Source organism: Sparus aurata, chromosome 16, assembly GCF_900880675.1.
Source record: "Sparus aurata chromosome 16, fSpaAur1.1, whole genome shotgun sequence".
NCBI lineage: Eukaryota > Metazoa > Chordata > Actinopteri > Spariformes > Sparidae > Sparus > Sparus aurata.
The window spans coordinates 24,568,215-24,579,748 of record NC_044202.1 but is presented as its reverse complement, the minus strand read 5'-3'; the positions used below and the strand labels follow the sequence as shown (position 1 = coordinate 24,579,748).

At 43.0% G+C, this 11,534-nt stretch overlaps 2 protein-coding genes across 2 annotated transcripts; one reads left to right on the top strand and one right to left on the bottom strand.

The window, feature by feature from the left end:
- The first annotated feature begins 75 nt into the window (after nucleotides 1–75).
- On the top strand, nucleotides 76–3,488 carry gemin2 (gem (nuclear organelle) associated protein 2). The gene is made up of 10 exons (XM_030443290.1): nucleotides 76–387; nucleotides 762–846; nucleotides 1,123–1,212; nucleotides 1,347–1,406; nucleotides 1,530–1,640; nucleotides 1,803–1,847; nucleotides 1,931–1,999; nucleotides 2,371–2,481; nucleotides 2,866–2,924; nucleotides 3,030–3,488. The coding sequence occupies exons 1-10, from the start codon at nucleotides 266–268 to the stop codon at nucleotides 3,067–3,069; spliced, it is 792 nt and encodes a 263-aa protein (XP_030299150.1). The 5' UTR covers nucleotides 76–265; the 3' UTR covers nucleotides 3,070–3,488.
- A 1,286-nt stretch (nucleotides 3,489–4,774) lies between these two features.
- Nucleotides 4,775–10,516, bottom strand: pnn (pinin, desmosome associated protein). The gene is made up of 9 exons (XM_030443289.1): nucleotides 10,361–10,516; nucleotides 9,818–9,898; nucleotides 8,805–8,876; nucleotides 8,349–8,424; nucleotides 7,760–7,854; nucleotides 7,538–7,613; nucleotides 7,221–7,376; nucleotides 6,885–7,023; nucleotides 4,775–6,764 (listed from the first exon to the last, which is right to left on the bottom strand). The coding sequence occupies exons 1-9, from the start codon at nucleotides 10,471–10,473 to the stop codon at nucleotides 5,482–5,484; spliced, it is 2,091 nt and encodes a 696-aa protein (XP_030299149.1). The 5' UTR covers nucleotides 10,474–10,516; the 3' UTR covers nucleotides 4,775–5,481.
- Between the last annotated feature and the right edge of the window lie 1,018 nt (nucleotides 10,517–11,534).

Sequence of the window (11,534 nt, the reverse complement as noted above, 5' to 3'; positions counted from 1 at the left end):
TCTGGACTTTAGTCTTTATCTAAAAAGACTACAACACGAGCCGCCTACATTGCCATGGCAACCAACGCCGCGCACAAAGACGACGTCATCGCTCCGCGTCGACAACAAAGATGGCTCCCTAGTTTGTGAGTTCTTTCACCACCTGTGAAAAATAAACTGCTGGTGTCCTCTGACGAAGTTTATGTTGCAAATCCGCGCCTCTCCCGTACTTGGCAACATTTTCCCTGATACAGTTTGATACAAATTAGCTCGCAGTTGATACGAAATGAAGTCGGACGTGGACGAGTTAATGCCGAGGCTGCTGCCCATTGAGGTTGGAGCTGCCACAGAGAACCTGGAGCTGAATGGACCGCCGAGAAACCCGCAGGAATACCTCCGACAGGTCCAGTAAGTTCACCTCAAACTGCCCCTGTTTGACCGTTTAGACAGAGCAGACTTACTGTGAGTCTTTTGGCGACTGTCCTGTATCACACTTGTGCTGGCACCGGAAGTATTGTAAACATGGTGGATATTGACAGTAGAGGGCTCATCATCTTAATACTTAAAGGGTCTTTTTTTTTTTTTTTTTTTGCGTGACTGCCTGCGTGATGTTAGAAGCTATGTCGGTGTTATAAATATTGCTTTATGACGGTACACTGCTCCTCAAACTGATACCGCGACTGATAAACTCTACCCGTCGTGTTGAACTGTGTGTGAGTACTGGTGCGTGAGGAGAGACGTTCAGTCATGTGCCTGAATGATGAGTGTTTCCTTTCCCTCAGGCTGGAGGCGTCACAGTGTCCAGAGGTGGTGGTCGCTCACATTGACCCCAAGAAACTGAAGAAGAAACAAACAGTCAATGCCTCTGTGAGTAAATGTACAATAATCATCATCTGAATGTAAACTGTACTGTTGATTGAAGTGTATTGCTTTGCTCTGTGTGCCTTTATTAAAAAAAAAAAAGATCAGTCTCTGGATGGATATCACAAAGGCTACAAATAATGCTAGTATGTCCCTCTTCTTGATGCTTCCTCCCCTGCAAACCACAGTGTAGAAAAGGGCAGTGGCCAGTGTTGGCATGTGAAGGATTAGGTGGGATGATGTTTTCTGTTTCTTTAACTTCCTGACTGCTTCTGTGTTTAGGTGGCAGGTTGTCATGCGGCTCCAGCGGGGTTCTGCCCCAGTCTCGGTTGGCAGCAGCAGCAAGTCAGCAACTTCTCTGGTCTCAGACAGGTAGAACAAAAACGTTCAGGTCTTTTTTCTCACTTTAGTCCATACGATCGCATAAAAAGCATTATCTTGAAAGCCCTTCTTGAATTGTCAACAACCTGTAATTATCCAATGTGGATTCTGTGTTTTGCTTTCAGAGCATCACAAAGAACAGAAGACACTGGAGCAGCCAGTCTCTGGACGACAATGTGCAGATGGTGAGGAGATGGCATGGTCGAAACATTTATTCAGTAGTTACATAAGTGTTAAGTGGTTACCATTTCATGGAAGGCATACTGTGTCTGTGTGTGTGTGTGTGTGTGTGTGTGTGTGTCCCACAGCCAAAGCTAACAGACGAGGAGGGCTGGAAGAGATTTTGTTTAGGAGAGATGGTCTTTCTTGGCCTTTCGTCTTGCCCTGCTGAACCAGAGCCAGCACTGGACTATAGCAAGGTTGTATGAATGTGTATTTGTGTGACAAAAACATTCCAATTGATATTTTTTTTCTTCCTCTTTTTTCTTAAAAATTGTGAAGAATACGGTGTAGTGTGAAAATCGAAACGGCCCGTGGTAATGATTGTTACTTCTTCTGTGACTGCATGTGTCTGCACTCAGGTTGGCTTCCCTCCGTTCCTCAGTATAGTGAGCAGACTGAACCAGGTAAATCCCCTCCTCTCTGAGCTCACTTTAAACCAGTTCAACAGTCTGACTGATGTGTCTGTTTCCTCCTCACCTCTCTGCAGTCCACAGTGCTGATGGTGTTGGACGTTCTAATCAGCTGGTTTGATGAACACGAGTTTGTTCCTCAGTTGGTAAGTTAGCTTAATGGATTGTTTCCACGAGTTGAATACAACACTCACATTACCGTGTTGTGTTTTCGGTAATTCTTCTGAAGTGTTGTCAAGGAGTTTGCACACAGAACATGGTGATAAAATGGAGCATTTATTTGCTCTCTGTCGTGGCATAGGAGATGAATGTAAACAGAAGGTAAACAGCAGCAGTATGTACCTGCTTATCTCTTCCAACCCAAATAAAAAAGCGGTGAGCTCTACTGTATTCAAACCACCCAACGAGATGAAGAAATACTACTTTGTTTTATGCATCGTCATTTGAGTTTCCTTTTCGTACTTCCCATGTTTGAATCATTGTGAAATTGTTTGACTTCTTGCTTTGCTTGCTTCAGGGTTGCTGGTTGTATTCCTTGTTGGCCTGCCTAGAGAAACCTCTGCTGCCTGAAGCTCACTCCTCCATCAGACAGCTGGCCAGGAGATGTGCTCAGCTCCGCAGCACGCTGGTAGGATTACTTTTGCTGATGTCGTCTCGCCTGTGATGGTCCTGTGTGTTTGCTGTACTCTTTTCATTCCTGGGTATTTAAGCAGAAACTTGCTTGTTGCTACTTTTGCATCATTGTGGCTATTTTTGGTGCTAAACCTCACTGCTGAGGTGCTGGCACTTAACTTCAGACTGTAGGTGATCCTGTCATTGTCACTCTCACAGCTAAGGCTAACTTGCCACATGTCATGCCAAATGAACTCATTACAGCACTTTTATTTATGTATAGAGGCATTACTTTATCTAAAGGTAATCTATTTGCTTATTTCCATCAGGTCATTATACTTCTGATATATTACAGCTGACTATATCTGCGTGTATGTGTCCTGATTTAATGATTCCACAGGAGAGTCAGGAGGATGAGAAACTGCCTGCCCTCAACCTGCTCATCTGTCTTGTTGCCAGGTATTTACCACAGCTTATATCTGTGTAAACTGCATAGAGTATGTATACCAGGTCAGATCTGGCTTGCGTGCTAAAAGCTGCATATTGCCCATGTCTTTTCTGCAGATACTTTGAGCAGAATGACCTGGCAGACCAGCCGGAGTGAAAACAGGATTGAACTGTCGTGGCTGCTAACAAGACACTGTGGAGGAGTGTGCTGTCAAGCCCTCTCACTGACGCTACAGTCAGTCAGCAGGCTCAACTATCAAGCAACAAGAAACTTAATGTACAAGTGAAGAATGAGGCTCTTTGTCAGTCAAATCCAACGCAGCAGTGCACACAACCATGCTGGAGGCCTTGGTGGTTCTGCACATGTTGTGATAAAAGTGGTGCAAACGTTTGAAAAGACTGAATCATTAACTCAGAACTTGTATTACTGCAAGTAACCAAATTCTTTGGTAACTTGAATGGACCTCTGCTGTGTAAGTGGACAGAAGGCTACGCAGCTTGATGTTTGTTTTTTGTAGGAAAAATGCAACCTTTTTTCTTTATGAATTAAATCTTGGTGTTTATGGTCGTTTTAAATGCAAGATTTGTCTATTAAAGTGTGACACTTTGTAGAATAATTACTTGTATTCGTAAGTGTTTCACCTAGACAACTATCTCAAATATAGTTACCATTACTGTTTTTTTAGTGACGCAGACAGAATTACTGCAAGAATCACCTACCAGGAAAAGTCAAATCATTCAAATGTAGTTTACTGCATGCTTTCACTGGTGGTGACCAGGTCGGGAATTTCACTGCGGCCATGGTCGCTGATGCCCCGTGTACGGCCACAGTGGCCTCTGTGCCCCTGGCCCGGTCAGCATAGCGAGCTTGCCTTGAATTACAGCCACCTGAGTGCACAGTAGTCACTCACAGTAACTTCAGTGAGTTCGCGGTTCGCGCAGGTGGAGTCTCATCATCACATCAATGAGCTCATGTGAACGCCTCTCATACAGCAGCAGCATCTCAAAACGAAAGAACACTAAAGCACTGCAAGAGAGCTCAGACGGGTTTGATATGATACGTAACAGACTAATGTGGTAGGATTTAGTTCGGTAAAGTTGGAAACAGATTCGAACTTCCCGAATCAACAACTCATAAGCGAAACATTGTTGAAACAAAAACGACGACTCTTTCCTACCGTTATAAGGTAGACAACGAGCTACAACCGTATTTTCATCAAAACGAGCTCCTCTGGGCTGGACATTAACTCTGGTCTCTATGGTCAGCTGTCTGTGAGACGAGGGCGCAGGGACCGTCTACAAAGTGCAACCCCAAATACTACAAAAAATATTCAGTGTAGTGTCACCAAAATCACTCCACACATCAGTGGTCTCCTGCTGTCATTCTAAAATTTTTTGTTAGGAAAAAATGTGTTTTCTGATGTAAAATTAACTTGGTATTAAAAATGTTTTAATAGATAATCCATGTCTAATTATAAATTAGTATGTTATGGTATCAATCTGAAAGGTAAATCATCACAACTTGACTCAATGGCCTTTGTGCCCTGTCATGTGGCCTTGGTGCCCCCAAGAAAAAAAAAAGTGAAGGCAAAATGGCCTTGCCCCTAAAATGACAAAATTCCTACCCTGGTGGTGACACACATTTAGTGCAACATTTTTTATGATTTTTCAAATTTAGAAAATTAAGATTAAAACAGGAAAGAAGGGTAAATTAAACGGCGATATTGAGGAATGTCGGGTCAGACATTTGATTTCATGTTTAGATTCAGAGAAACTGGTGGAACACTTTTGTGCATCTTGGCATTTTACACTTGCATTATCATTTGCAGCTCTAACAACTAGAAGAACAACATCACACACAATTAGACTATTACCTCACCTTTAATTTGAAGCCGTTTCAATTTGTACAAAAAAATGAAAAAACATTTTCAAAAACAAAATTTGAGCAAATCACACACACACGCACACATCAGGACGACATTGATCAAATGGTGGAAATAAATGAGGATCAACAGTGTTGTCACATCAACTTGAAAACACAACTAGTGTGCGTTAATGGTTACCACTTCCATAACCATCAATACCCCAGCCTGTGGCATTATGATTAGGATAAAAAACTGGAACCAAAACATTCAACACCATCTTTCCATAGTGCCACCAATAGCCTTTTAAAACCCAAATCAGGCCAAAGTTAAATCATTTGGATTTAAAATGATTAAAATGAGGTCTTGAATAGTCTCGTCTGTCTCAAACCCATTTGAAAAGGGGTTCTATTTAGAGACAGTCGCCCCACAGGTACTGTGACTTCTAAGTCCAGTTTACATTTTTGTCACCATGTAAATGGAAAATGAAGGAAGAAAATTAGAACCAGTCATCCATAGTTTGAGACTTATAAATCCCCACACTGAGGAAAAAAATCCTCCTACGTTAAAACTTCAACAGGTTTCTGTGGCGTTTCAAGGACAAGTGATTTTAAAAACCTTTGTGATCTTATGTCTAACAAAGTAAATAGTTTGTTTTCCCTCCGTGTTTTCCTGTGTTGCCATTTGGAGGCTGAATAAGAACCAGATTAGCGCCTCTTGTCCTTCCTGTCTCTATCTTTATGCTCCCTATCACTCCGAGACGACCTGCCCCTCCCTTCATCACTTCTCCTCTTCCTCCTCTCCTTTGATCCTTTTGAGTCTCTCCCTCCACCGCTACTCCCTCCTCTCTTGCGATGACTTCTCTCTTCTCCTTTCTTCCTGCCCCTATCTGACGGCCTCCTCTTGCGCTTGCCGTCTCGGCTGCGACTTCGGCTGCTGCTGTTGGATGACGAGGACGAAGACGATGAAGATGATGAAGAAGAGCGACTCGATCCTGAGGAGGAGGAGCTTCCACTGGAAGAGGAGCCAGAGGAGGAAGAGGAGGAGCTGTTGCTATGACTGCGGCCCTTCCTTGACTCCTTGTCCTTGTCCTTCTTCCTCCCTCTCCCACCGTCCACTCCATCCTTAGCAGTTGCAAGGGTGATGCTGGGGGCCTCCTGGGTATCAGGTTGTTTTTGGGGAGCTTCATCCTCTGGTTTCCCTTCCACTGTCAGGTTCTGAACTGCTGAGTCCTGGTCCCTGAGGCTAGGGATGATCAAATCCTGCCTGGGGGCTGTTTGAGACCCTGGGATCCTCTCCAGACCCAGAACCCCAGAGGACTGAACTGCTGGCTCCTCTGTGATGAGGCTGATCTCGGGCTGACTGCTTTCTGGTGCTTCTTGGCTGGTGTCAGCTGGTTTAGAGGACTGGGCGTCCTGGCTCTTTTGATTCTGAAGGTCTGTGGGTGCCTGTTTACTGTCTGTTTGTCCCTCCACTCCCTTACTGTCCTGCTCAGGCCCACCCCCCACCTCCATTTCAATCTCCTCAGACCCTGGACTGGCATCCTTCTTTCTCTTCTCCTCCCTGTCCCCTCCGTCTTTACCCCCCTCACCTCCTACTTTCTTATCCTCACTCCCCTCCTCCCTCAGCTCCATCCCCTCTACCTCTTCCTCCACCTTCTTCAACACCTCCTTCTCCCCTCCCTTCCTTTCCTCCCCCTCATCTTTCTCTGTCACCTTTCTGTCTGCCTCCTGCTCCTTCTCCTCCTTCTCCCGCCCTCTCTCCCTCTCCTCCTCTTCATCATCATCTTCCTCCTCCTCTTCCTCCATCTCTACATCCCCCTTATTACCTGTCACCTTGACTACCTGACCTGCGGGCTTACCCTCCGCTGGGCGGTCCATTCCTGTTGCTGCCATGTTGCCATCCTGGTCGCGGTTTGGTTGACGCCGGGGGCGGGATTCCATCTTGCTGAGGTGTTCAGCAAAAGCCTCACACCTCTCCTCAAATACAGCTGCAAGGAAACAACAAACAGATTACAGAGTGATCATCTCCGTGTGACCGAATAACATCTTGTCAACAAAGTTCAAAGCAATCTTTGAATAGTGAAAGTTAAAGTGTGAATCTAACTGACCATTTAGTTTCTTGGTGGAGTCATCGAGGAGTTTCTGTGTGGCGGAGCACATCTTTCCAGGCAGGTAGAAGATATGAGGCTTGGTCTTGGTACGGATATATTTCACCAGACGGTTATTGTGGCTGGTCCACTCCTCTTGCTATTAATGTAGGAAAGACATGGTTGAATTTAATCCTGGCAAAGTAAAAACTCTGTCTCATCTGTTTTATGAACAATTACAAAACATGACTGAACATTACACTAGAGTACACCTTACTAGATACAATATCTATGCATTCATTTTCTAAACCAAATTCAAACAAGTTAACTTATAGAAACTTGGGTGTATTTTCTTACCAGCTGAGCTAATTCTACTTTCTGTTCCAGCAGTCTCAGCTCAGTCTGTTTGGCTCTCCTCTCTTCAAACAGCTCCCTCTTTTCAGACTCCACCTTCTTTCTCTCAGCCTCAGCCTGAACCTCGAGCTTCTGCTCGATCTCTGTACGCCGCTTTTGCTGAGGAGACAAAAGCAAAAGATTGACATAGATGGATGGAGACACAGATGGATTAAGGAGAGAAATGGCGAAAAACCGTCTAATTCCACTGATAATACTCTGCCGTCCTTAATAGCAAGCCATCTCAGCAATTCATCCATAAATTGACCAGCTTTCCTCACCTTCTCTGTAGAGACATTTGATTCCTGTTTGAACTTCTGCAAGGTCCCCATCAGCAGGCCGAACATTCGCCGATTCCTGACCACGAAAACACAAAGCCACCATCATACATTAATAATTAATATGGGCCATCTTTGGGTTATTGTTGCTCGTGAACAAATTTGACTACACAGCTGACAGCTCTGACTGAAATGACTGCAGGCTTGTGGCTCAGGTTAGCTTACCTCTGTTTGCCCCTCTCATCCATGGTTTGATCTTGAATGAGGTCTCGGCGTGTTCTCTCCTTAGAGGTAGCTACTACAGACGACTGCAACGCCGGCTGAGGGAAGAAAAAAAACATGTTTGTCTCACAAACACTGATTGTACCAGTATGTCCTAGTAACTGATATTTAAATGTGACAGTTAAGTTTCTGACATTTCTGAGCAGCATTTGATGTATTTTTGGTATCCCTATTTTTAAAACTACTCACCTAGGATGCTACTCGACAAAAATTGAATACTAAAATAAAAGTGGATTTAAATTGACATGTCCAGATACCTGCCAACCAATCAAAATCAGTCATTTTCCATTGCCATCCAACGGTTTCCCCACAAGCTGCACATATTTACTGTACGTACTGTAATGTCTGTCTTGCTGCACTTTTTATACTGTACATAATTTGCACGTTCTGCTTTTTTGCACTTCTGTTAGACACCAGCTGCATTTCGTTGTCTCTTTACTTGTACTGTGTCTAATGACAATAGAGTTGATTCTAATCTAATATTTACAGCATTTCTAACACTTTTTCAGTAGAGCCAACTCCTTATTCTAACCTTTTTGACATCGTCATCATCCTCGGCGTCGCTGTCGTGACGCGCATCTCTCCTGGCCCTCTGGTCCCCCGCCAGCCTGCAGGTAGACACACAAACATAAGACATCGCGTAAGTAACAGATACTTCAGACACAATGCAAATATAGTAACTCTGCACTCCTAGCTGTCGGGGCAGAGATACCAATTTAGGCTTTCCATCTGTTAGAAAGCAATGAATCAAAGTAATTAAAGTCATATTCTTTCACTGCTGTTAAGCCTAAGGCAGCCGTTTTTGGAAATGTTGTTGATGTCCAATCAGAAATCAATTTATTTCAATCTAACAGCTCAACAGTCATACGCTAAACACAATTCTACACGCAAGACGAACCAAAGCCTAAAAGCCAAAACATTTAAATAATCTAATTCTAGGTAATATCAATACAGCGGCATGATAAACATGCCTCTATACATTTATCACCTGAGCAGGGCTCCTTCGATGTCCCTCTGCTTGGCAGGGGGGCCGCCGCCTCCAATGTCTGAGAGACTACGCCTGAGAAAGAACAAGACAGTGGTTAGAGGTATGCAGATGCTTTAAAACTATCAAGTCCGACTGATAGGGTTTTCTTCATGTCAGTAACAATGAATCAGTAGCCTATAGTAACACTATAATGTTTTGCACATGCACATCTAAAGTGGTTGTCTGTGGTGCGGTTTAACTCTAAAGTTTTATGTCAAAAGCCGTTTATCGAACTCTTGATGTTCAGTCTATCCTAAGATAGATCAAATCCTAAATGACTCAACCCACCCTCTTCACCTGACTTTTTTGAGAAGTAGCAGGTCAAGTGGCAGAATCCTGCAGAGGAAGATTAGGACCACAAGGTACAACAAGTCTTTTGTGCCTACAGCACTTAGACTTTACAACATTAGACAAAAAAATTCCTCAGTATTTTTAAACTATTTCAAATGAACACTTTCACACATGCTTGTCATGTTTTCCTCAAGGTTTTTACTGTTTCGTCTGCCTTGTCATTTTGTTTCTTTTTTTCCTCTTAAATGTTTTATGTTCTTCCTTAATGCTGTATAGTATAGAGCAATATAAGGTGCAATGGTGACCACATGAATTTCCCACCTGTGGGATAATAAAGTTTACCTTAACCTTAATAAATGGGGAAATGGTTCATATAAATCCAAGTGTGATTTATAACCTTCTTTAAATTCAAAGCTTCGTCCCACGACTTACACCTCTACCATGTGGTTAAAATAATGAGAAACAATTCAACAAATTCATAATTTCATCAATAAAGTCAGTGGGTCCTTTTGTGAGTACATTTCGAAAAGTCGTACGCCAAGATCCGAGTTTGGTGTTCCTGTTATTCATGAATAAGATTTAACTTGTTTTCGAGATAAATTGGACACGGCTTGCAGGACTACTACAAGTATTCGGTCCGCCACCATCTGGATTAGCATGAATGTCGTTACATTAAGCTTTACCTGAGCAGGTTGATTCCTCTGCCTCTACCTCCTCCACCGGGGCCTGCCAGGGGGCCGCCGAGCCGACGGATCTGACCCGGTCTGTAAACACAGCATGAAACAAGGTCAACACAACACCTAAACCAGTCGTATAGTACTCACACCAGTCCCGGGGAAGATGGCCAAACTGTTTTCTCTATAAATGTGTCTGTACATTACTTGCAGCAGAGCCTGTTGGTTCCATTAAAATGAGAAGTCTGGGCCGACCCTCGGAAGACGCCTACAGGGCCTAGTCATAGTTGGCCTAATGGGTTTAATATTTCCCTCCAAAGTTAAAAGTATACATTTAAACCGGGTTTATTTCTCATTGTGCATGTTTATTCATCAGTTCCGACAGAAGTAAGGTGAGCCTCTGTCGGCTCAGTTAGCGCAAAGCCATCTGAGGAGGCGGTAATGTTTGCTAACTAGCTAATCGACTCATGCTACCACACATCGCTAGTCGTATGAATGCTAGCCTGTCACTACAAATATACCGAAAGCTAAATAACCATTCTGGCCTTTTACCTGGATTCATTAGGATCACGTCCGGTTAATTTACGAATATTATCGTCCACACTTTTTAAGCTTTCTTTTGCTTTTTCGAGCTGGTCTTGCAAGCTCCGCACCACCACCGCCATCTTGCTTCTAGTTAGCGCGAATCACGTGTGTTTCTTCTTCTTCTATCCTCCGTTGTCCATTTTTCTTCTTCGCGTTTGCCTTCAGCTGACATGTAACACGTTGGCACGATACCGCCACCTGCTGCTCAGTTTTTAACCCGAAAAGTGAGGACAGGGGTTAGTGTCACAATTGACTCGCTCATGTTTTCACTTTCCCTTCATGCGCGTACTGTCATTGCCTGAAAGTCAGTAAATGTTTCGCTTATAAAAGTGAAAAAGACTGTACTAAGCTAAGTGCTATGTCAATTGGAAACATCTTACCAGCATGCAAGAGCTTGATTTATTCTTCACACCCACATAAACACATGCCAGTTTGTTTTAGAATATTTCCTAAAAACAATGAAGAGGAAACAAAGGATCCACCGATCTAATGTCATCAATTATGTAGTAGTTTTCACTGTAAAAAACATTTTTTCTCCATGGATTTTATGTTTTTTGGTGTTATTTTAGGTCCATTGTGTTAATACAGTATGTCAAAATGAAAAAAATAATTGTAAAGTCACACAAGTGAGGTTGTGCTGAAAAATATTACATCAAACAAGGCAAGGTAAACAGTTTTTCATGTGAAATTTAAAGGTTAAATCAACAGTAGTCAAAAAAAGGGCCACTTCTACCCTGGACCCCAGAGGGTTAAAGCACTAAAGAAAGCCTTGCTGCAAAAATAGTATTAGCAGTGACATTAGGTTAAATTATGAGCCTTTACTGGAGGTGGGTGGTGTTGTTTCAGGGGACCCAGGATACCTAGGACTGCTCTCCAGGAATTATAGGACCATAACTTGTTCTATAGCAGTCAGTCAACTCTTAATTTATGAGCTGGATAGTTTCACCTATAAACAAACATACCAAGAATTTGATGATAATTGTCAACCCAGCAAATAAATAAATTCTAAACAAAAGACATTCGTCTACAAACTGATATTTGCAAAAAAACAATAAAATGGATGTAGCAGCCCCATTTGACGAAGTTAAAAGACATGTTTTTTATACCGTGACAGAACAAAACAGAATGTTCCTCATTTCGT

Coding starts and splice junctions, on each gene's coding strand:
- pnn (XM_030443289.1), bottom strand. CDS start 10,473: ATGGCGGTGGTGGTGCGGAGCTTGCAAGACCAGCTCGAAAAAGCAAAA. Junction 9,899..10,360: donor CGTGATCCTAATGAATCCAG/GTAAAAGGCCAG, acceptor CTGTGTTTACAG/ACCGGGTCAGATCCGTCGGC. Junction 7,377..7,537: donor CAAATGTCTCTACAGAGAAG/GTGAGGAAAGCT, acceptor TTGTCTCCTCAG/CAAAAGCGGCGTACAGAGAT.
- gemin2 (XM_030443290.1), top strand. CDS start 266: ATGAAGTCGGACGTGGACGAGTTAATGCCGAGGCTGCTGCCCATTGAG. Junction 388..761: donor GAATACCTCCGACAGGTCCA/GTAAGTTCACCT, acceptor CCTTTCCCTCAG/GCTGGAGGCGTCACAGTGTC. Junction 2,925..3,029: donor CTCATCTGTCTTGTTGCCAG/GTATTTACCACA, acceptor TCTTTTCTGCAG/ATACTTTGAGCAGAATGACC.